General features: G+C 36.8%; 1 protein-coding gene across 1 annotated transcript; it reads right to left on the bottom strand.

Annotated features, from left to right (window-relative positions):
* Positions 1-656: 656 nt before the first annotated feature.
* LOC131407900 (NXPE family member 1-like) lies at positions 657-23,599 on the bottom strand. The gene is made up of 6 exons (XM_058544498.1): positions 23,535-23,599; positions 21,750-21,858; positions 8,337-9,070; positions 5,898-5,959; positions 1,554-1,766; positions 657-1,192 (listed from the first exon to the last, which is right to left on the bottom strand). The coding sequence occupies exons 1-6, from the start codon at positions 23,597-23,599 to the stop codon at positions 657-659; spliced, it is 1,719 nt and encodes a 572-aa protein (XP_058400481.1).
* Positions 23,600-24,810: the final 1,211 nt, after the last annotated feature.

Genomic DNA, 24,810 nt, shown 5'->3' with positions numbered 1-24,810 from the left:
TGGCCTAGAGGTCAAATATGATCCGCCATGTTTTTTTTAGGGCCCATGATCTAAGAATGGGATGTTGCATTTTTTAAAAGTTGGGGGGAAATCAAAAGAAGAACAGTGTTTCCTGACGTGAAAATTATATGAAATCCAAATTCAGTGTCCATATTTTATTGGAATATAGCCCTATTCATTCATTTACATCTTGTCTGTGGCTGCTTTCATGCTACAATGGCAGAGTGGAACAGGTGTGACAAATGACTTGCAAAGCCTAAAACATTTACTATCTAGCCCTTTACAGAAAAAGTTAGATGACCCCTGTTTTAGACCATCATGGCAATCACATAATTATTCTCTTTTACCTTACTAAATTATCAGGTAGGATGCTTTTAGCCACAAGTAACAGAAATCATGAATCAAACTTGCTTAAAGAATAAGAACATTTATTATCATACATAGACAAGCTTCAAGCTTGGTGTAATCATTCTTCATATCTTTTTCTTTTGGCTTTGCATCCTATACCAGTTGTCTTTGTTCTTAAGTGTCGTCTCTGCCCAGACAGATTGTCTTAAATTTGATTTTCTTAGTCCCTAAAATAAATAAAACTTCTCAGGCAATACAAGTAGGGTCATTGCAGAGATTGGTCCACAGAGATTTTGTATGTTTATGCTTTAGCAAATGTAGTTTAAGAACATATTAATCTGATTTGCAATCACTTGATCAGGTGGGTGAACATTATTGGTGCCATAGGCAATAGTCATGTCCCAGGCATCAATGACACCCACATTGAGATCTTTGAAAATGTCCTTCATGGTAAGATATTGAATGTAACCATGGAAATCTCCCAACCTTTCTGTGTCTGTATGCATCTCCCTGATGTTTTCTGTCTTAAGGATCACTTTAGTGGCCGGGCTTCTTAGAAGTAGTCGTTCAATAGCGTTGCGGACACTGATGACCCTGCGAATGAAAATGTCAATGGGGAAGAGTCTGAAGTGCTGGCCAAGCGTGATGCTGATGGCTGTGTTTCTGTCACCTGGTATCCGGTCAATTTCCCGAGGGATATAACCCTCTTCTATGACAGAGTAGAGTTGAAAGGTGATAAAAGGATAGCTATGTTTCTTCCATTGAACTTGAATTTGTCTTTCTGCATCCAGAAGCAAATGTGTCTTAAAAATTCCAGTTCCGTGAAGATCAAAATATTTTAGTGCTAATAAAAAAATAAATATATCTTTTAACTAGAAGGCAATGATTAATATGTTTTAAAGGAATAGCCAATCATTTAAAGTAGTCACCCACCTAAATTATTTCTGACTGGAGCATTTCTATCCTCTAGGGTAGAGTACCTGTTCATATGTGTGAAATGTCAATCAAAATAGAAAGTTTTCATTGGAATTTATAAAGAGGAACATTTCTTATGAAAGAGGGAATACAGTCTGTTTTAAATTAAAAGGCTCAAATATAGGAAGCTAAATGAAGTCGAAAACAAAACAGCCAAAATGAGACAGAGACCTCGTTAAAAGTAATTTAAAATCAGCCTGAATTGCTAAGATTTAAAAATAATTACATACTTTTTACAACTTTGGGTAAATAGTAGATCCACTGACGCAGTGTAGAGTCTCCCAGGAGGTAAATTAGTTTTCCTTTCAAACAGTCATTCATCTTAATTGTATTAAACTCAGTCTGGTTGCAAAATGTTGTAATCCACCTTCCTTCTAAAGTATAACCACCAGGGACGGGAACCTTCATTCCAGTTTGGCATTTCTCTTTTATGTTTTCATTCTCTGGTAACAGAGATACTTGTGGTAAGTGATTTTCTTGGCATAAGTTAAATTTCCACCCTTCTTTCTTTGCCCTTCCCTTTCTTGATCTCTTTCTCTCTTCCTCTAACTCCTATTTCCTAATTCTTTCCCTTCTTTGTACCATTCTTTGATCACCAGCTTTATTTTAGGCAGTTCTACTCATTCTTTTTGGTGTGTGTGTCAGTAAGATCAGCCCTGTGCTAACATCTGCCACTCCTCCTCCCCCCCCTTTTTTTTTGTTGCTGAGGAAGACTGGCCCTGTGCCAATATCCGTGCCCGTCTTCCTCCACTTTATATGGGATACTGCCACAGCATGGCTTGCCAAGCAGTGCATCGGTGCTCGCCCGGGATCCGAACCAGCGAACCCCGGGCTGCCACAGCGGAGCATGCGCACTCAACCACTTGTGCCACAGGGCCGGCCCCTCTACTCGTTCTTTTGAGAGACTTTGAGTCATCTTGATCCTTCCCTGTTCATTTTCTCCCAAATCTGGTCATTAGCTAAGTCTTGATGTTCTATCATTTCTTTGCCATCCCTGCTGATTCTGTGGTGACTTGGGCCTTTGTCTCTAACCTAAATATTCGTGGTCTACCAGTTGGTGTCCTTGCATCAAATCACTTACCTTTGTTCCATGAATGAAGCAATAATCTTATTTTTTCTATTAATTTTTAAATTTTTCTATTAATTTTTAAATAATTTTTTATATTATTAAATATATAATACTATGTCCACATTTCAAAAATTTCAAACAGTATAAAATACCTAGCTTGCATTAATATTTTTTTTAATAGGATTTTGCTAAAAGTGACTTACAACAGCCAACACAAACCAATATTCTGAGATTTTTTCCAGCAGGTTCCATTAGAATTACAGGCTCTATGGCACATGGTCTGCCTTCCAAGGTATCACGAGTAGCAATGCACTAAATGTTTTGCTGTGACATAACAAAGATCATCAGAGTTCTCATCTGTCCTGTTTCCTTGTCACTTACTATGCTCTGCAACCCCCCCACCCCCCACCCAGAGCCAATGCCTTGTATTGTAAGTGTTTTTAGATCAGCACTTCTGTACTGATATCTCATTATGTGTTAGATAGGAAGCCAATAATAAGGACTTAAAAACATAAATTTACTTATCCCTCACATAACAGTCCTAGGGTGAGCAGGCCAGGGCTAATATGATGTTGCATGGTATCAGGGACTCCAGTTCCTTCTATCTTGTTCTGCCATTCTTTTTTTTGAGGGGGGGGTGATAATCTTAACTTTATTATTTTTTTACAGCTTTATTGAGGTATAATTGGTATACAAAAAACTGGACAGAATCAATGTATACAGTTTGATGAGTTTGAATATGTGCATACATCCATGATACCATCACCACAGTCAAGGTGCTGTTCTTAACATCTGACTTCACCCTCATGGTCAACCATGGCTCTTTCATTGCTCACCATTATATCTACAATTCAGCCAGTAGGAAGGGGAGAAATGGAAGGGAGAGGCAAGTTGTTTTACTTTTAAAGGCATGACTTAGAAGTTTCCCCCATCACTGCCACTCACAATCTGGCAAATGTCTAGTCATGGCCACAACTAGCTGCAGGGAACGCTGTGGCCTTTAGCTTCGTGACCATGGGCCCAGCTAAAATTAAGATGTTCTATTATTAAAGGGGGAGGAGGAAATGCATATTGGGAGACTACCCACAGTCTCTGCTTCACTCTCCGTGCTTAGCCCCCATAGGCCTTGCAGTCTCTGCCTATGTCCACTGTGTTTGTAACCTGCGGACATAGTAGCAAATGGTGCTGGTGGCAGAATTGGAAAGTTCTGGAATAGCTATTACCTGGAATTACCTGGAATAGCTATTAAGTCCTGGTGATTTGGCTTGCTAAAGAGAGTTTTCATAATCCTATAATTATGTTGGAATTTCAGTGTGACATGGTTGGGCTTCTGTTGAATACCACGACCCTGAAAACTTAAGATTCATAGTTATTCAATATTCCCCATCCTAAGAATGTACTGGTATATTTTGGTGAGAAGATAGCCTTTGAGCTTATTATTGTAAACCATATCTTGTATAATCTTTGTCAAAGCATTCATTTTGCCAAGTGTCAAGCTAAGTGCTCTGCGGGACTATTTTAAATATATAAGAAATTCTCTTATTATTAGTCTTACATGTTTATTTTACTAAGTAATTTTAGAATAGGTTTGAGTATTTTTAACAGTACACTGGTAATAGTATTAAGATTCCATTATATTTATTGATTAGTGTAGAGATTGTGGTAGACAGGGTAATGGCCCCCCAAAGATATCCACATCTTAATCCCTGGGACCTGTGAACATGTTAACTTCCATGGCAAAATGGACTTTGCAGATGTGATTAGGGTATGGATTTTGAGATGGGAGATTATCCTGGATTATCCGGGTTGGGATCAGTCTAAATCGCATCGGTCTTCAAAAGTGGAAGAGGAAAGCAGAGGAGTGGGTCAGAAAGATGTGATGTGAGGACTTGACCCACTGTTGCAGCTTTGAAAAATAGAGGGAAGGGGTTGTGAGGAATGCAGGAAGCCAGGAAAGGCCTGGAACACATTCTCCCCTAGAGCCTCCGGAAGGGAATGCAACCTTGCTATGCTTTGATTTTAGCTCAGTGAAGCAGACCTTCAACTACTGAACTACAGAACTGCAAGATGATACATTTTGGTTGTTTTAAGCCACTTTGTTATAGGAGCAATAAGAAAATGATACAGAGTTGATGGACATCTTTTCAACATCAAGTCATCCCATTCAGAAACAACAGTATTTTTTCTTCTATTTATTTAAATTTTATCTTATATCCCTTAGTAATGTTTTAAATTGTCTTTCTATACATCATGTACTTTTTAAAAATTGTGAATTAGCTTTTTAAAGCACAAAGTGCATCATATCACCCTCTTCCTTAATTGGTTTTTGTAGCTTTCAAAAGTCTTTCAAAACCCTAAAATCCTCAGCATGGTACTTGAGAACCTCCATGATTTAGTTTCTTCATCTCTTTCTAGCCTCGTCCTTTGCTACATTCTCACTCCACTGGCCTGTGGAACAAAGTTCATGATAATTTTGCTCGTGACTAGAGTTATCAGATAAAAAATACAGGATACCAAATTACATTAGAGTTATTTCTAACAAGGAATAGTTTTTTAGTGTATTTCTCATGTAACATTTTCCCCTTATCTCTTGTAGTATGCATAAGCAATTAGAAATTACTCAAATTTAACTGATACTCTGTATTATTTGCTAAACCTGGCAACCCTACTCATGATCTTTATGAGTTTTCTCTTTATCTCCTTCTCTGTCTACAGATATCCTTCTAGGCTAAGTCAAATACCAACTTTAGCATAACCCCTTCTGCCTTTTTACTTTCTTCATAGAATTAGTAGGTTGAACGTCTTTCAGATTGCAACCTTGCTAAACATTTATTTTTCTCATTTGTCCATAATGCCTCATATCTATTAGAACCTCAATAAACATTTGCTGGGTAAATGAATAAATTTAGGCAATAAATCATTAGTTGAAGTAAATCTCAAATGAATGTTATTGGTAAACTCAGGTAGGCTTTATAGAAGGTTATTTTAAAGCTGAGGTAGGATAAACATTATTCTTTCATAAGTAATGTGGCTTGGTGTTTGCCGCTAAAACACATTTAATAAAATAGAGACTCCATATAAATTTCTAAGTGCCTCAACTAAAGGTTAGGATGTTATGCCAACAGAGAATTAGGATAACCAAACCAAAATGTTCGTACTCTGAAGCTTGGGTATCCATCAAAGACGTTTGCCCAGTGCCCCAGACAGAATCACTGACTCCAGGGGACGCACTCCCTGGTTTAAATATGAGTGTAGGATACTAATACTTTCCTCTTTCAGATAAATTGAGATTAAATCAGTTATAAAAAGAGTTGGAAATAATTTCTGTGAATTGATTTCTCTCTTTAAAATCCAAGATGATTGACACCATAGACACTTGCTGGAAATTGTGCTCCAGGAAAACCATGATTACTAGGACTGATACTGACAAACTCTCCTTTGCGTCAGAATGTCTCTTAGAAGATCCATGCCAAGCACCGCCTACCACAGGACAGAGCAAACTTACTGTTACATCGGGAGACGTTAATGTGTTTAAGATGTTTCATCATTTCAACTCCCACATTAGACCTTCAAAAAATAAGACAATAAATTAGCCTAATGTCTTTCCACACAATACAGGTAATAGAAGTCACCTTCTTGTGAGTGAAAGATAATTTAAAATTTTCTACAACTGAAACTATTCTTCTTGTAAATTTTGTACATATTGGGCATTGTATATGAATTAGAATTTTGGAAAACTGCGTTTCTGAGAGCACCTAAAATCCAGGGTAGCTCTGCTCATCTGCCATGTGCAATCAGTGTGTCCTGGAATTTTAGATTCAAAGTATTTATCTAATCTGCAAGTTTTCTTCTCTCTTGTTGCTTTCACATCACTTATTCAAATTAATATTATATTTTTCTTGGATTACTATGAGCCTCTATTGGCCAGGCTGTCTCAGTTTTATCCCACCTAATTTCTTCAACACAACTGCCAGAGCACTGTGTCTAATTGCAAATACAATTGCATTACTACTTAAAATCCTTTATTTAAAATTCCTATCACTTACCTGAGGTGTTCAGGCTCCTTAGCATGGCATGAAGACCCCTTATCACAGGGTTCCTGCTTCCCTCTTTATCCATGTTTCCTGCTATATTTACCTTCCATTTTTCCTAGAAACTTGCTTTTTGAAGATTGTAAGCTTTATGAAGGAAGGTACTACAATTGCCTGGTCCCCTGATGTCTCCCTAATACCTATTGAAGTGGCTGGCAGAAAGTTGTGTTCAGTCTGATGCATGAATAAGTGTATGTTGCATTTCTTTCCTCCAGTTGATGAAGGAGTACCTGACTCTTCCTGCTTCAGAGTTCTTACCCTCTCTTTGACTCACTCTGTTTCAAACCTGTGTACATGTGTATGTAAGTGGTGGCAGGCAGGAAGGGGCTACAGGGGAATGGGGACCCAGGTGCCAGGTACAACAGATATAAGTGGTACCCAATTCTCTGCTATGGATGCCTCTTCAGGTTCAATTCGCAAAAGGGAAGGGAGCAGCACGTTTTCATTCTTACCTTACTAGAACTTAGGCCTAAAGAAGGTTAGTGGGAAGGAGGAGATTTGGTGAGCTGCACCATCAGAGATCAAAGAGAAAGAACAGAAACCCAATCGTGATTTTACTTATTTCAGAAGGGAGTCAGGAACTATATATCAGGAGCCAACACTTGGACAACTATGTAATATCTGGAATGCATATTATTTTTCCATGTTTGCTATCCATACTTCCTCTTAGCATATTTTTTGAAAGCCTAAGGGAGAAAGACTGTAAGCTTGACTTTGAAAATTGCTAAGAAAGAGGTTGTGAGAACCTAGCATTCCACTCCGTCACCAAGCTTCCAGAAAGTGAATCCCCAGGAAAAAAATGGATAGTCGCAGAATGGAAGGGGAAAAGGAGATGGACTGAGCCTGAGACTTACAGAAAGTAAGCAAGGAAGCAAGAGAGTCTGAAATTGATAGGTTGTCCTAGAGCTTAGCCCACAGTGTCTGGGATTTGTGGTGGCACATAGTTACCCTTTGCAAATTCTCAAAGCTGCTCATGAAGAGACCCCGATAGTTCATTCTAAGCAATGAAGTGTTTTTCAGCTTGGTGGAGAACTGGGAGACCAGGAAGCGAGCATCTGTTTGTGAGCAAGGGGAGAAAGGCCTGGCATTGATGTGGCCATAATTGTTAGGAGAAACATGGTTGTCCTCCAGTTTGTGGAGTCCTGCTCAACCAGGGGCTTCCAAGAATCACTAGATCACAATTTGGGGAGTTTGAAGGACTCTTTCAACCTGAGCAGCACATGCTGAGGAATATCTGATCTTGAGATCAACTGGAGATGACCAGTGGGAATTGGTTTTTGGAAAGATTACGCAGGCTGCAGTGTGGACAGTGGATTAGAGAGGGTAGGACTGACAGGAGGGAAGCTATGACAAGTAGTCTGGATGAGATGATGATGATCTGAACTCAGATAACAGCACTAGGCATGGAGAGAAATGGATGAATGCAAAAGGTATTTAAAAGGCAGAATCTACAGAATATGATATGGGGGATGAAGGAGCATGGATGTTATACACTTATCAAGGAATCCTTTTTTGGTGTAACATCTATTAATACATAGCAGAATACTTTTACACTGAACATGTTTTGTAAAACCTAGGTCTACAGGAAAAGACATGACTAAATCTGAGAATACTGGTCATCATGGAGAAGTACAGGCATATATAATAGATTTTCACCCTGGGCATCTCTCTTTTATTGAACATTTCAGTGAGAATGCCAACCTTCATAGTGACAGTCATGAGCAAGGGACTCATGAAGACACCACCTGTCTGACCAGACCTTGAGCAGAAGAGGCATCCAAGAGGGTCATGCTCAATATTAATTGAGATGGGCCATGTAGCCTGCCTCTCAGTGTATCTAAAAGTATGCTTACCTGTGAAAAAGGCTTTGTTCCTTGACAGTAAGATAAGAAATTTCTCGATTCCTGGTGGTCATGTGAGTCAGGGCCCCACAGGGCATGTGCTGAGGTCTCACACAGTAGAAGGCTTCTTGGTCTCGAGTATCGAGGTACTCACACAGTTCAGCACTTGATATTGGGGTTAGGCCACATTCAGTGAAGACTTGGGTGGTACCATTAACAAATTGACCTTTGAAAATCACCCTGTCATAGCCTTGGTTCCTTGCCCTCCAGAGAGCCGACACCCCTTCACTGGGGTGGATGAGCAGGAGAGACAGAGAGACCTGGCCCTCCCAGAACAGAGTGAAGCTGACAAGGTAGGTGCCATTGTTGAAGTCTGTCACCTTTCCTGCAGCACCTGCCTTCAGGGCTGGGGAAGACATTCTGGCCCTCAAGAAATCTCTGCCATATTCCTTCCTGTGTCCCAAGTGGTCCCTCATCTCCAGCAGGATGTCTAGCTGATCCCCCCTGCAGTATGTATCTTGAGGGTTGAGGATGGTGACTCTGCTGTGTGCAGCACTGGTGGTGGTGTTCACATGGGTGAAGGGTCTGGGTGGGATCAGCTGGTCTAGTTTCTCCACAATTCCCTTTATTCTCAGTTCAGTCTCTGTTAGTGACTTTAATGGGCTCAGTGGTGTTTTAGGGTATGAGGAATTTGTGGAGGTGTTCCAGTTGCGGAGGGAGATGGATAGGTTTAGAGCAGACCAAAACTGAAATGACAAGGAATATGACATACTGTGAAATGAACCTGTCCAAGTCATTTTTACTTATTATGAATTTAAATATCTGTTTACATATTATCATCAATATTATTTAAATGCTCTGACAATTTTGAATAAAATGTAAACATTTATCTTTTAACCTCAATATTTTAGAGAATGTCTGAACACTTGTAGATAAATATGTTGAATCCAAAATATATAGCTCAGAGAATTCTTATGAGTAATAAATTGATTCTGGTGAATTTACTCTTCCTTTCCTTATACATCTTATATCCAGTCATCACTAACTTCTGTTAGTTCTGCTTCTGTGTATATTTTACCTATGTCTAATGGTCTTTTTGTCCCCAACTGTATTGTAGTTCAAGCCACCATCCTTTGTTGCCTGGATTATAGTAGTCATCCCAAGGGTGAAGACCGTCTTCAGTCCTGCTTTCTCTCCAGTTAATTTTCTCCATTGTAGCTAAATCAGGTTTTCTCAAAACTCTATTCATATATCTTCCCTGCTTAAACCCCTTCAGTAGGGGCTGGCCTGGTGGCATAGCGGTTAAGTTCACACTCTCCTCTTCGGTGTTCCAGGGTTTGCAGGTTGGAATACTGGGCGCAGACCGATGCACCACTTGTCAAGCCATGCTGTGGCAGCGTCTCACGTACAAAATAGAGGAGGATGGGTGCAGATGTTAGCTCACGGCCAATCTTCCTCAGCAAAAAGAGGAAGATTAATAACAGATGTTAGCTTAGGGCCAGTATTCCTCACCAAAAAAACCCCAAAAAACAAAAACCCTTCAATGGCTCGTTCCTGCCATACCTTCTCCTGCACACTACATTTTAATAAGAGTAACTGTTTTTATTTTCAGGAGCTGACCTCCCTTTCTTTCAGCTCTTGCTCTTTACTAATACTTTTTCCTCTTCCTGGATTGCTCGTCACCTCCACATTTTCCCCCAAACCACCTAAACATCTGTTAACTTCTAACTTAGAAATCCTTAGAACCTTAGAGGTCCCTTATTGTCCTTTCAGCACTAGACCATGTTTTATAGGTCCTCAAATTCAGTGATTTCCAAATCTTGTTGATAGAAATACCTGCAAACTTTTCTAAAAATAAGGATTCTCAAGCTGCAGCCCAGATCAACTGAATCATAATCACTAAATGCCTTGCCCAGGAGCGTATGTTTTTTAAAAGCCTCACAGGCAGTCCTGTGATCAGATAAGTTTGAGAAATGGTTATAGACCAGTGGTTATCAACCCTCTCATACTGTAGAACACACATAAAGCTTAAACAGAAAGTGCCTCCACTGTACCCCAGCATCAATCAATAAATCACTCATGGTTGGTACAAAGCAACAGAGTAAACCAAAAGGGTTTGGTTTGAAAGACAACCAAAAGAAATGAGGAAATGAGATACAGTTAAAAATAAAGATCAACAGAACCCAAGTTGAATCTTTGAAAAAAGCTTATAAGATTGACAACCCTCTGGCAAAGTCAACCAAGGAATAGAGAGAGATGCACATAAATAAAATCCCAAATAAGAATCTTTTAATCATCATAATGTAGTCATGATGATGACAAACCTGTCACCATTTTTCCCACTGCCAGAAGTCACAGGCTGAGATGGTTGTATTGGAGGGTACAGATATCCCTAGCTTATAGAATGAGGAAAAACTGCCTAGTTAATTTTGTGAGATGGGAATATGTTTTATACTAAAACCTGATAAGCATAATACAAGAAAAATATAGGCCTATTCGCTCATAGATTTCGCACATAGATAGACATAGCTAAGTGTATGTATATGTGTGTTCATTAGTCATGGTCAATTATGTATTCATTTAGGATTGAAGAGATTGCCCCAGAGATAAAAATCTTTTGGTATAATTTATATCTTAGTGGTTGAAAGACAAAATATCATGGTTTTTTATTGTTCTCAAATTTATCTGATTAGGATTGCAGTTGCCAAAAAAGCATTTGATGTATTTCAATGTTTATTTAGCATTAAAATTCAATAAATGGGAAACTTTAAACACTTTTCTTTCAAGGTCAGGAAGAAAACACAGATGTTAGTTACTTTAGAAGTCCTGAACAATAAAATAAAACAAAGAAACAAAAAGACAAAAAATCGGAGGCATGAGAATTGTAAGGGAAGAGGCAAGGTGTCTTTTTTTTTTTTCATTTTTCTTCTCTTTATTTTATTTTTTGCGGATGTTGTGGTTGTCCACAAAAAAACCCAAACAGAGTTAGCAAATTATTAGTATTAAGAAAGTCAGCAAGGAGCTGGATATAAAATAAACTTACAAAAATCAATAGCATTTATCTATACCAGTAATAATCACCAGAAAATACAATAGAAGATAAGCTGACCTTAACGGAGGCATTTTGAAACTCTTTTAAGGACATTTTTAAAAGACCTGAGTGAAAAGCTATGACACTTTGAAAAGTAGGAGGGCTTAATATTATAAAATTGTTAATTCTCCTTAGAATAATTTAAAAATTCTTTGTATTTCTAATTAAATTCTCAAGAGGATTTTCTTGGGTTGGGGAGAGAGAACCTGATTAACTGAATCTAAAATTTTGTGGAACATAATAGTCTGTGAATAACTGGGATCTATTCAAAAATAATACTAACCCTAGCATAAATTCTAGTAATAAAACAGTATCGTACAGCTGCAGTATCAAATAAACCAATCAAAGAGAATAGATACTCTAGAAACAGACATGCTTATATAGGACAGTTTATGTTAGTGGTAACATCATAAATCAGAAAATTATATTTGGTAAGTTATATCGGGGAAATTGTCTCACTTGCTACAAATTGAAAAAAACAAAGATTCCTAGCTCATGCTGCATACAAAAAGTCCAAATGAATTAAAGATGTAAATATGAATATTGTAACTGAAAATGCATTATAAAGAAATTTATAGTTTCTTTATGACCTCAGATCAGAAAGTATTTCTTAAATAAGATCTCAAAAGCAGAAACTATAAGAGAAATATATTATCTTTTTATATATATATATCATATATATACAATATATTCTATTACTCAAAATTAAAAGTTTTATTCAATAAAGGACACCATAAACAAAGTTAACAGATAGATAACAGATTGGGGTAATATATATGTGACATCTAAAACTAATAAAGAATTCTTTGTAGGATGTAAAATTTACTACCGAAAATAAAAAAGAAAATGTCAGTAGACCCAATAGATAAATAGACAAAGAATGTAAATTAAAAACATGTATAAAACTGTTTGTCACATTGTTAGGCACATTAGGCACAAAGAGATGGACGTAATTTATTTAGGAGAATGGATAAGTTGAACTTTGTATGTTCATACAATGGAATACATGCAGCTGTCAGAGATCAGGAACTAGACTTACATGTAGCAACATGATTAGATATCCAAAAATAATTTTGAATGAAAAAATTAAGAAACTATTTATGTAAATTAAAATAAATACACTAACACAATATTATATACCATTAAAGGTCACAATATGCCTAAATATATGTATTGAATAAGAACTGGGATACTATGAGGAATAATAGTATGGAATGGGTGACTATGGGAAAAGGGAATGAGAGTATGGGTGGGGAATGAATGAAAAAAATAATAAAGTAAAACAAAAAAGAGTTCTGCTTCATATATGGCCAAGTAGCTTGTCACAGATTGACTCTCCTTCAGATAACAATAATCAACTCTGAACAAAATACCAAAAACAAGTACCTGAAGGCTATGGAGAGTGAACAAAAGCAGACAAATTTTGGAAGGGAGGTGAAACTTGGAAGGAGCCAGCAAGAGGCAAGTTTCCTGTTTTTGAAGCTTTAGCCTGAGGGCAGTCCACAGAGAAGCATGGAGTAGCTAAAAAGCAATAGCAACCGATCATTTTTTTAGTGGCTTGAACAATTTGAGAGCCAAGTCTGCAGCAACCACTGTCACTGGATAAAGGGTGAAATCTCAGAACAGAGAGAGCCGGAGAAGCATGTGCCCCCAATTCTGAGTATGAACTCAGCTCAAATCTCTACTGACCCCTGAAGCACACCTATGAGGTAGACACAAAGCTGTTTGCAGCTAAAGCCAAAAGAACTCAACTGAGATTTGAGTTACTTTCAACCACAGGTGAGATAGACTTTGCAGTTGGAGTTGAACCAAGTTAATTGCCTGCCACAACAAAAATATCAACAAAATTCTGAGGAGTAAAACAGAATTCCGTCTCCATAACATAACAGTCACAATGTCCAGGATACAATTCAAAATTACTCAGCATTGTAGGAACCAGAAAAATGTAATCCTTCCAAAAGTAAGAGACAGTTAAACGAAGCCAACCATGACGTAACCTAGATGTTGGAATGATCAGACAAGGACTTTGAAACAGCTATTGTAACTAGGCTCAATGAAGTAAAGAAAAATATGTTGTAATGAATGGAAAGCTAAGAAATCTCAGCAGAGATAAAGAAATATTAAAAAAGAACCAAACAGAAATTTTACAACAGAACAAAACAATAGCTGAAATAAAATATACCCCTTAATCCACTAGGCTAAATTGCCTCTCTTCTTCTCAGTGTTTATCTATTAGATCAAGCTTATGCTTATCAATTATGTTCAGATCTTATATACATTTACTAATTTTAGGTCTGTTTGATTTATATCTTTCTGAGAGATATAATAAAATTTCCCACTATGTCTGTGGCTATATCAATTTTAGCTTGTAATTCTGACTGTTTTTGCTTTTGGATGTTGAAATTTTTTGCTAGGACCATCCAAATATATGATTATTATATCTTTTTTGTAGATTGTTCCTTATGTAGCATCTCATTTTATGCTTATTTATGTCTTTTTTTAAATTCTGTTTTCTTTGCTTTTTAACGTCAACCCTTTATGCCATAAGTCAATGAAATAAAATGTTTAAGAAACTCAAAGAAAGAAAATATGAGCCAGAAATTTTGTAATAAAGACAATCTGGCCCTCAATTTAAAAACCACAGAGAAATCTTTATGAACATGTTAGAATTTAGAAACTATTTTTCCCTGAGTCCTTCCTAAGGAATGTATTAAACAGAATGAGCTTCAAACAACCAAAATCACTGGAGAGTTTGATATAAGGCTTTGTAGTAAGAAATATATATTTACTTACAGAAATAAATCTAAATAATGCTTACATGGTATAGAGCATAGTCTGCAATGGCTATGTGCTCTGACAGTGTAGATGCAGTACAACTATAAAAATGGTTGGAGAATGGAGAGAGATATAGAAACAGAATTAGCTTGCTAATTGCCTTAGAATCATTAACTGGAGTAAAAGGATATTCCTTCAAATCAGACGAGGAAGAGTCAAGGTTGGGACAAATGAAGTTACTAGCCAATCTCAATATTGCTCATTGTAAGGGACCAATAGACAATTAACTCAGGGGCAAGAAAAGAAAGGGTTATATAAAAGGATTAAAATAAAAGTAACCATTAGAACAAAAATATAAACTTTACTAAGTAACAGAAAAAATATTCAAAAATAGAAGTGCAAATAGACCCTATAAAGACATGAATATATATGTTGATAACATAAAACAATGTCAGAACTGACACTAAAAATATTTATCACATCAATAAATATAAGTGGACTTATCCCACCAATTAAAGACTGTTTTCAGATTGTTTAACAAAGCAAAATCCAACACTATGCTCTATATAAGATACACACTTAGAACATAGATTCAGAAGGTTAAAAAAAATTAAAGGAATGATACTTAATGGTGAGAGATTGAACACTTTCCCCCAAGACTGAGAACAGGCAAGAATGTTCTCTTTCACCACTACTATTCAACATTGTACTGGAAGTCCTAGCAGTGCAATAAGACAAGAAAAGGAAATAAGAGATATGCAAACTGGAAAGGAAGAATTAAACTGTCTTTATTCACAAATGACATGATTGTCTATGTAGAAAACCTTGAAGAATCTGCAAAAAACTGGAACTAATGAATGTAGCATGGTCTCAAGGATATAAGGTCAAGATATAAAAATCAGTTGTTTTCTTATATACTAGCAATGAACAATTGGAATTTGAAATAAATATACCATTTACAATAGCACCAAAAAAAGATGAAGTACTTGGGTATAAATCTAACAAAATATGTACAGGATCTGTAAGTGGAAAACTACAAAACACTGATGGAAGAAATAAAAGAAGATTTAAATAAATGGAGAGATATTCCATGTTCATGGATTGGAAGACTCAATATTGTTACAATGATAATCCTTTTCAACCTGATCTAGTGATTCAGTGCAATATCAGTCAAAATCCCAGCAAGCTGCTTTGTAGATATTGAGAAACTGATTCTAAAATTTATATGGAAAGGCAAAGGGATTAGTGTAGCCAACCCAATTCTGAAAAAGAACAAAGTTGGAGGACTCACGTTATCCTATTTCAAGACTTACTATAAAGCTACCATTATCAAGACAATGTGGTATTGGTGAAAGAATGGATGAATGGAGAACCTAGGAATAAACTTATGCAAATATAATCAACTAATATTTGACAAAGGCAATTTAATGGAAAAATGATAGTCTTTTCAACAAATAGTCCTGGAACAATTAGATGCCCATATGCAAAAAATGAACCTAGACATAGACTTCATAATTTCATATTTATCTGATTTGAAAACTTATGTCCACATGAATACCTGCACATGAATGTTTATGGCAACTTTCTTCATAATTGCCAAAACCTGGAAGCAACCAAGAGGCCCTTCAATAGGTGAAAGGATAAACAAATTATAATACATTCATACAGTCGAATACTATTTAGCAATCAAAAAAAAAAGCTATCAATCCATGCAAGAACATGGATAAAACTTAAATGCATATTGCTAAAAAAAATATATATATAAGCCAGTCTGAAAAGGCTACACACTATATGATTGCATTAACATGATATTCTGGAAAAATACTATGGACATGGAAGACCAATCAGTGATTGGCAGGAGTTAGGGGAGGGGAGAGGGTCAAATAGGTGAAGCATAGGGGATGTTTTTTTTTTTTTGAATTTTTTAAAGACTTTATTTTTTTAGAGCAATTTTAGGTTCACAGCAAAATTGAAAGGAAGTTATAGCGATTTCTCATATACTCCCTGCCCCCACACATGCACAGCCTTCCCCATTATCAACATCCTCCACCAGAGTGGTACATTTGTTACAACTGATGAACCTACATTAACACAACATAATCACCCAATGTCCATAGTTTACATTACAGTTCTCTCTTGGTATTGTACATTCTACAGAGTTGGACAAATATATAATGAAACGTTTCCATCATTATGGTATCAAACAGAGTATTTTCACTGCCCTAAAAATCCTAAGGACAGGAAATTTTTTAGGGCCATAAAATTACTCTGTATGATACTGTAGTGGTGGATACATGACACTATGCAAAAATCTGTACAACCTTATAGTACAATGAACCTTAATGTATGCAAAATTTTTAAAAATCAATTAGGAGATTGGGAGACCCAAGGATGGAATGCAGATTGTGACAAAATCTAACTGTATTACAAATGTATGACATAACCTCACTGAAGGGGATGGGAGTTGGGGAGGCAGTGACCTAAGTTACTTTGGAAATGAGTGGAGACTAAGACTAAAGACAAAAGAAATTGCATATAAGCACTGTGCTCTTGGTTAACAGTTCAGAAACCATTGATTATGTATAATGAGATTGAACAAATAAGCAAATGGATGACAGCTGGTGGGAGCCAGATTTCTCATTGTTGGAGTGAGAGGTTACAGATAAGCAAGAGAGGAACGCTTGAGTGAACCATATGATAATGGATGAGAGAAATAGCAGTATGAACTCACGTTTAGCTTAATATAGATTTAGATTTTATATATTTATATATATACACACAAATTATATATATATGTGTATTACTGGTTAATATCACACATATTTCTAAGCTCTGTCTTCTGAGAGGGTCTAGAAGCAAAAACAACCCAATAGTAACAAACACACTCAGTGTCCAGATCTTTGTTTCTAATACCATTCCCCAACAAAAGGAACCAGGGCTCTTTGGATAAAAGGCTGATTCTAGGACTGGGGCAAGGGATATACAAGATGAGCCTGAAACATCTTGTACTGCCAGAAAGGAAGGAAGTACTCACAAAAAAACAAACACAGGAGTCAACTGAAAGAGCTCTTAATGGCCAAAGCTGGAACAATTTGAACAACAAAATAATGGGGTGTTGGATTATAACCCAAAGTATGAAACAAATATTCATGAGTCCACACTCATGTAAATAAATGAATAAATAAGCGTATGGGGAACAATAGACAAATCTCCCTTTCAAAAGAATTCCAAATAATTTATGTAGGTATTCCCCACTCAGAGAGGTAGAAGAGAACTGCCCAGTCCTTAAGTGTGGGATTGATTTAGTGACCTCCCTCTTAAAGAGTACAATATGGAAAAGAGTGGGGGAGGAGGAAGAGGAATCTTACAGTGGAGAAGCCTGACAAACACTACCTCAGCCGGATGATCAAGTTTATCATCGGGAATGAGTCATGCTGGTAGCATGTATCCTTGGTATGATGTGATGAGAACGGCACTTTACCGCTGTGATCTTCCTTCTAAGAACTTCAAATCTGTTTAACCATGAGATAAACATCAGACAAACTAAAATGGAAGGACATATTACAAAATACCTGACCTTTATTCCTCAAAATTGTCAATGTCATCAACAACAGGAAAAGTTTGAGAAACTGTCACAGTCTTGAGAAGCCTAAGGAGATGTGACAACTAAATGTAATGTAGCATCCTAGATGGGATCCTGCAACAGAAAAAGGTAAAAACTAAGGAAATATGAATAAAGTATGGACTTCAAATAATAATGTGTCAGTATGAGTTCATTAGTTGTGACAAAAGTGCTATATAGTGTGAAAAATAGGAAAAATAGGGTGCAGAGTATAGAGGAATAATTCTCTGTAATATTCTTGTGATTTTCTGTAAATCTGAACTATTCTAAAATAAGAAGTTTATTAAATATTAAGAAAATTGCAAGTTGGACAATAATATACCAGGTAAAAACAGAAAAAACCAAGCAGGGATTACAATCTTGGTATTTTATAAGGGTAACATTCACACCAAAAAGTATTAAGAGACAAAAGAGGACACTTTATATGCTAAAGGATAGTTAATCCACAAATGATTAATATTTATGCACACAACACTCCAATACATTTATAAAGCAGAACTATTGGAGGTTCAAGGAGACATAGAGAAATTCACATGTATGATTGGTGCATTTAATATGTGCCATATCTAAGACATAGCAGGTGGACCCAAAATTAGTAAGATTATAAAAGACCTAAATACCACAGCCAGTACAGCAGATCCTATAGATATATACTGAACTCTGAGTTCCAATAATAGAGAATATACCTTCTTTGCAAGTACATATGAAACTTTTACAAATATTGTCTCTATCTTAGGTCACAAGGAAAACCTAAATAAATGCTAATTAATAGAAATAATAAAAAAGCATTTTTTGATTATATGCAGATATTTAATAGAAATTCATTTTAACTCCCCCCAAATACCATTTCACCTGAAAGTTAAAAAATTAGTTTCTAAACAACTCTTGAGTCAAAGAAAAATACAAAATAATATTATAGGGTATTGTTAAAATAACCATAATTGACACATTATATCAGAATCTTTGAGATACAGCTGAAACAATTATCAGATGATAATTTATAGTATTGTCTCTGTGTGTGTGTATATATGTGTGTGTGTATATATATATACACACACTATATTGTCTATTTATATATCTATTAAGTCTATGTATATAGAATTGTCTCTATATTTTTTCTTTTTTCTCCATATATATATATGGAGAAAATAAATACCCAACTAAAAAGTTAGAAGAAGGAAAACAAAATAAAGAAAGCAAAAGGAAGAAATTGATACGAAGGTAAAAGCAAAATTAATGCATTAAAAAACAGAAAAATAATAGAACCAAAAATAAAATTAACCAACAGAATCCAAATGAATAATAGAAAAAATAACATATCATGACCCAGAGAGTTTTATTGCAGAAATATAAATTTGGATCCGTTTTAGCAAATCCTTTAATATAATCCATCATGGTAATACAGCTAATGAAAAAAATTATGCAATTATCTCCATAGATTAAAAAAAGGGCTTTGACAGAATTAGCACTGATTTATGTTAAAAACACTCAACAAAAGAAATTTATGGATCTTCTCTGCATGTCAGAAATGTACTTTAGTCCAAAGGCTAGCATCTTAAGAGAAAACACTAGTGGCTTTGCCACCAAAATCAGGAACAAGAGAAGGATGCCCACTACTTCACTACTATTTAACATTGGGTTGGAGGTATAGCTAATGCAATTAGACAAGAGAAAGCAATTAGAGACTTTACAATTGGAAAGGAATAGTTAAAATAATCATTATTTCAGATGCAATGATTATTTATCTGGAAAACTCCAAAGTATCAATGGAAAAATGATTATAAACAGTAAAAGAATTTAGTAAAATAGCAGGTAATAAAATTAATGTATAAAAACCAATAGCCCTTGAAAACATGCCCACACAAAAACCTACACATGGATGTTTATAGCAGCTTTATTAATAATTGCCAGAACTTGGAACCAACCAAGATGTCCTTTAGTAGGTGGATGGGTAAACTGTGGTATATCCAGGCAATGGAATATTATTCAGCACTAAAAAGAAATGAGCTATCAAGCCATGAAAAGACATGGAGGGAACTTACATGCATATTACTAAGTGAAAGAAGCTAATCTGAAGAGGATACCTACTCTATGATTCCAATTATATGACATTCTGGAAAATGCAAAACTATAGAGCTAAAAAGATCAGTGGTTGCCGGAGTAGGGGGAGGGATGAATAGGCAGAGCACAGAGGATTTTTAGGGCAGTGAAAATACTCTGTATGATCTAATGATGGATATATGTCATTATACATTTGCCCAAACCCATAGAATGTACAACACCAAGAGTTAACCCTAAGGTAAACCATAGACTTTTGGTGATTATGATGTGTCAGTGGAGGTTTATTCTTGGTAACAAATGTACCACTCTGGTGAGGGATGTTGATAATGGGGGAGGCTATGCATGAATGGGGGCAGGGGAAATATGGGAAATCTCTGTACCTCCCTCTCAATTTTTCTGTGAACCTAAAACTGCTATAAAAAATAAAGTTTTAAAAAAACAAAACAAACAAAAATACTCCATAGCTTTCATACATACAGACAGAAACCAGAGAGAAGATAAAGTGGAAGAGATGATCTGATATATGAGAGCAAAATGACAGTAAAATACTTAAGTATAAACTTAACATGAATGTCCAAGACTTTTTTGAAGAAAACTCACAAAATACTATGGAAGGAAACAAAATTGGACTTGAGCAAATGGAAAGGAAACCATGTTCTTGGATAGAAAAACTTAACATCATAAATATGCTGTGTCTTTTAAAGTTAATTTATACATTTAATGAAGTCACAAAAAAATCATTAATTTTTTCTGGAGCTAGACAAGTCAATTAGAGAATTCACTTGAAAGGGAAATAGGAAAGAATAGCCAGAAAATTTATGGGGGATAAAAAAAGCAGGGGTGGTAGGTGTGGGTAGGATTAGCCTTACTAGGTATTAAAATTTACTCATAAAATCTCTATAATTAAAATAGGGTGGTATTGGGGCCAGCCTGGTGGCGCAAGCGGTTAGGTGTGTGCGCTCTGCTGCGGCGGCCCGGGGTTCACTGGTTCGGATCCCAGGCGCACACCGAGGCACTGCTTGGCAAACCAAGCTGTGGTGGCGTCCCATATAAAGTGGAGGAAGATGGGCACAGATGTTAGCCCAGAGCCAGTCTTCCTTGGCAGATGTTAGCACAGGGCTGGTCTCCTCACAAAAAAAAAAAAAAAAAAAGGGTGGTATTGGTGCATAAATGGAACAGAATTCACAATGGAACAGAATTGAAAATAAGAAAAAGACCTTTAGTATGCTACAGAGGCAGCACTCAAAATCAGTGGGGGTACAAAATGGAATTTTTAGCAAGGCTAACTGAACAGCCAATATGGGAAAAGGTAAAGTGAGATCAATACCTCGTACTATTCAACAGGATAAATTCCAAGTGGATTGGATATTTAAATATAAAAAATGGAACGATTCAAGTAAAAAGATATGAAAACATGGGTGAATTCCTGTATAACCTTAGAGTGGGAAGAACCTTTCTAACTATGACTTAACATCCAGAAACAATAATAGCAACTGGATTACTTTAAAAATAGCTTTTGTGTGGAAAAAGAAATCATAGACAAAAAAAAAATAAAGACAAAATGAAATACTGGATTTACGTGGTCAAGCGATATATGCACCTGGATTTAGTGACAAGAAAGTCATTGGTGGTCTTAATAAAGGCCATTTGGGGACATGTTAAAGGTGGAATCCTGATTAGAATGGATTGAAGATGAATGGGAAGTGAGGAAATGGAAATGGTATCCACAAGCCCTCTGAGAAATTAGGTAGAGAAGGGAAGAAGGAAGAGCGGAGTCAGATGGGGAAAGGAAAGACAGGATTAGCTGGCTAGGACTGACTGGAGATAGGTCACACACGTGGAAGCTTCAAGTCAAACTGGAGAAAAATCTTCCTACCTTTGTGGAGTTATGAGAAATCATACCAATTATCCAGGCAGCTACTAAAAGAGACATGAACATCAGCAATATTTTTTGAAACATCATATTTGAGGACATGATGCGTGCCCTAGAAGAGAAGACACAAGAAAGGGAACCATGTCAGGAGTGAATCTCTCTGTATTCACTCATTGTTCTATTTTTAACCTGTAATTGGTCTCTGAGACTTTGTTGCTCCTTTGTGAACCACTTTCTTCTTTCTCTCTCATAACCAACAACTCATACCCCCCAATTTTTTGCCCACCTATTGGCTACCCATACAAGTTTTAGTGAAGATTATTGCTTCCTCCTTCCATGACTCTGAAATGGGAGTCAGATGTCCCTCATATGTTCTCTCACTGTACTCTATTTTCTCAGTTATAGCGCTTACCACAGTTACAATGAGAAGCGTAAAAATTAATTCATCAGCCTGTCTTTTGGATGAAGACTTAGGATAGCTGATGGGCATAGAAGAATATGTTTATGTTATAAAACACAATCTGTAAAATACCCTTAAAAAAGGTTGGTCATGTTAGCTGGGCAGGGAGGTGGAGCTGGTAGCTTTCGTTTTGCTGAGCACCAAGTACATTTTGAAGTAGAAACTCCTTCAGGACTTAAATTACTCTGCATAATAAAGAAGAGATGACCCAACAAGGCTAGGTACTGCATGATGAAAGGAAATGATAGGAGATGGAGAAGGGGTGAGGGAGGGAGAGAAGGAGAGAGTGAGAGAGAGAAGATCCTCCCGATATGTCTGTGTTAGTATGGTCATAGAGAACAGAAATCAAATTATATGCATTTTAAATAGCTTATTTTGGGGTGCAAGATATAAAGCCTCTCCTCTTTGTCGCTTACCAAATTCTCAGTGAAATCTAGATTGTGAGAAAAGCTTTTGTGTGAATGCAGTCATTTGTTGGAATCCAAAGAGGTTCCATGTTTGAATCTGGTTGGTGCGGAGCAAAACCAGGGATTGCGCATGCAAGACAGAAGTTAGATAAATGGTCAGCTTATAGCTGGTTAACCTCTGGGGAGTCCAGGAGGAAAGTGTTTTAAACAAGATGTGGTACACAGCCACAACTCATATTAAATCACTATCTTAGGACTGAACTATGACTTCTTCTCAGTTACTGAAGCGTGGTGTGGGAGAACTTGTGGAGGTGTTGAGTTCTAAGTACAGATTGGTGTGGGGACAAAAATGAATGAAAACAGGAGAGAGGACAAGGTGACAGCTCTAATCTGCATCACATGCTATATTGCAGTTGTTTGTTTACCTTCCGATTGCCAAAGACTGTCAATTGCTAGAGAACTGGAATAATGCCTATCTCAGCATTGTATGTCCAGTGCCTAGCACCATGTCCAACAAACACATTAGTTGCATGAATAATTTAAAACCAAACCCTGCTTTTCATACCAAAATCAACTTCTATCCACTGAAATTCCATATTTTCTCAGAATGTACAAGCAGCATGTTTAACAGGGCAAAAAATCAGAGTCAAGCGGCAGCTCTGAGTCCCCTCCCACCACCACTCTGGGGATCGACCCAGGTCTTCCCACTTTTAAGTGAATTTTGTAGCGTGTGAGTTACAATGAGTGGTCTAATTCTTTCTTCCTTACCTAGGAAGTAGTGGGTGTAGTTAAGTTTCAGCAATCTTAAAAAAAAAATACAATTATGATTGCACTCATGAATCTTAGACCCTTACCCTCCTTTTCAGAGATCTTAAAGCTTATTCTGTTTACTTATTTATTTAAAAAATACTGAATACTTACCCAATAAGTGTCAAGTACCATGGAATGTGCTGAAGATAAGCAGAATCAACAAAATAAATAAACATTTATGTAGGATTAGAATACAGTAGTAGAAATACCAAGTTCTTGTTGGTCTCTGAATAAACTTGATTCTTCCATGCTCGTGAGTCTTTGCCTGAAATTCTCATCACCTCTTCCATTACTGCACACTGACACTCCCCAGTCCCCACCATGCTCCCTGGTAAACTTGGAAAATTCCTATTCATCGTTTTAGTTTGAGCTTGAGTACTAATTATTCTTTCCTCAATAGGTTTAGTTAATAATTTATTCCTCTGTGCCCCCATGGTCCATTATGCATACCTTTGTTAATGAAGGGTAGCAAAATATGCCTCTTTGGCTTAAAGATTTTGGGCTAATTATTTTGAGAAACTGCAGAGACAGAAGAAGCTCTGAAAACAGAGTAGAAGTTACCCCTTTGTAAGGGAAATTTACAGTAGGAAGGGGGCCCATACTAGGAAGAGAGCTACTACCAGAGATAGTTTTTTTCCATCTGAGAGACTTAACTGCATGACAGGGCAAACTTTCTTTACCACACATTTCCTCTTCTCAGCTTTCTTGAATTGCCTTCCCCCCTTTTGAAGCTCCAGACTCCTATCCCTTTCCTTAGCTCAGGATAGCATATAAGACTCAATTGCCTGGCTGCCTTTTGAGTCTCACATCTTTGTGGGGCTCCTGTACATATGTAACTAAGATTGTTTTTTTCCCTCCTGTTATTCTGTCTTTTTATTAAGGGGCGGGGTGGAGGGGTCTCAGCCAAAAACCTAGAAGGATAGAGGGAAAATTATTTTTCCTCCCCTACAAATTTATGACCATTACAGGACCCACTCCCTGTTCTGGAGCCTGTAGATGGGATCCTGAAAAACTGGCAGAAGCCAGCCAAGGGTAAGAATTCTTATCCAAGTCAGCTCTCCTGGATCTCTGTCTGTAGTGCCTAGTCAAGAGAGGAAGGTAAAAATTTCATTTTGTTCCTTCCTTTCCAAATTCGGATTAACAGGAGAAAAGCATTTGTAAGAATTTGCTCTTTGGATTGTGACTCTGGTTAAAGTTTGGCTTTGGGTACCCAGTGGTTATTGATTCTGTTCCTCCCAGGGACAGCTATTATTTTCCTGTTTATCTTGTTGTATGTTCTGAGAACTTGGCTTGGCTTTCTGCCTGCCTGAGGCATGCAGGTTGTTGGTTCTGCATGTGTAGACAGCTCAACTGTCAGGTTAGGGGCCCTGAAAATATGGCCAGACAG

Source organism: Diceros bicornis, chromosome 7 (genome assembly GCF_020826845.1).
Source record: "Diceros bicornis minor isolate mBicDic1 chromosome 7, mDicBic1.mat.cur, whole genome shotgun sequence".
Taxonomy (NCBI): domain Eukaryota; kingdom Metazoa; phylum Chordata; class Mammalia; order Perissodactyla; family Rhinocerotidae; genus Diceros; species Diceros bicornis.
This window is presented reverse-complemented; position numbering and strand designations above follow the sequence as displayed.

Excerpts from the sequence above, each read along its gene's own strand:
- LOC131407900 (XM_058544498.1), bottom strand. The coding sequence starts at position 23,599 with ATGTTTATTTATTTTGTTGATTCTGCTTATCTTCAGCACATTCCATGG. Across the intron at positions 5,960-8,336 it reads GAACAAAGCCTTTTTCACAG|GTCTAATGTGGGAGTTGAAA; the intron begins GTAAGCATACTT and ends TATTTTTTGAAG. Across the intron at positions 1,767-5,897 it reads TAACGTCTCCCGATGTAACA|AGAATGAAAACATAAAAGAG; the intron begins GTAAGTTTGCTC and ends CTCTGTTACCAG.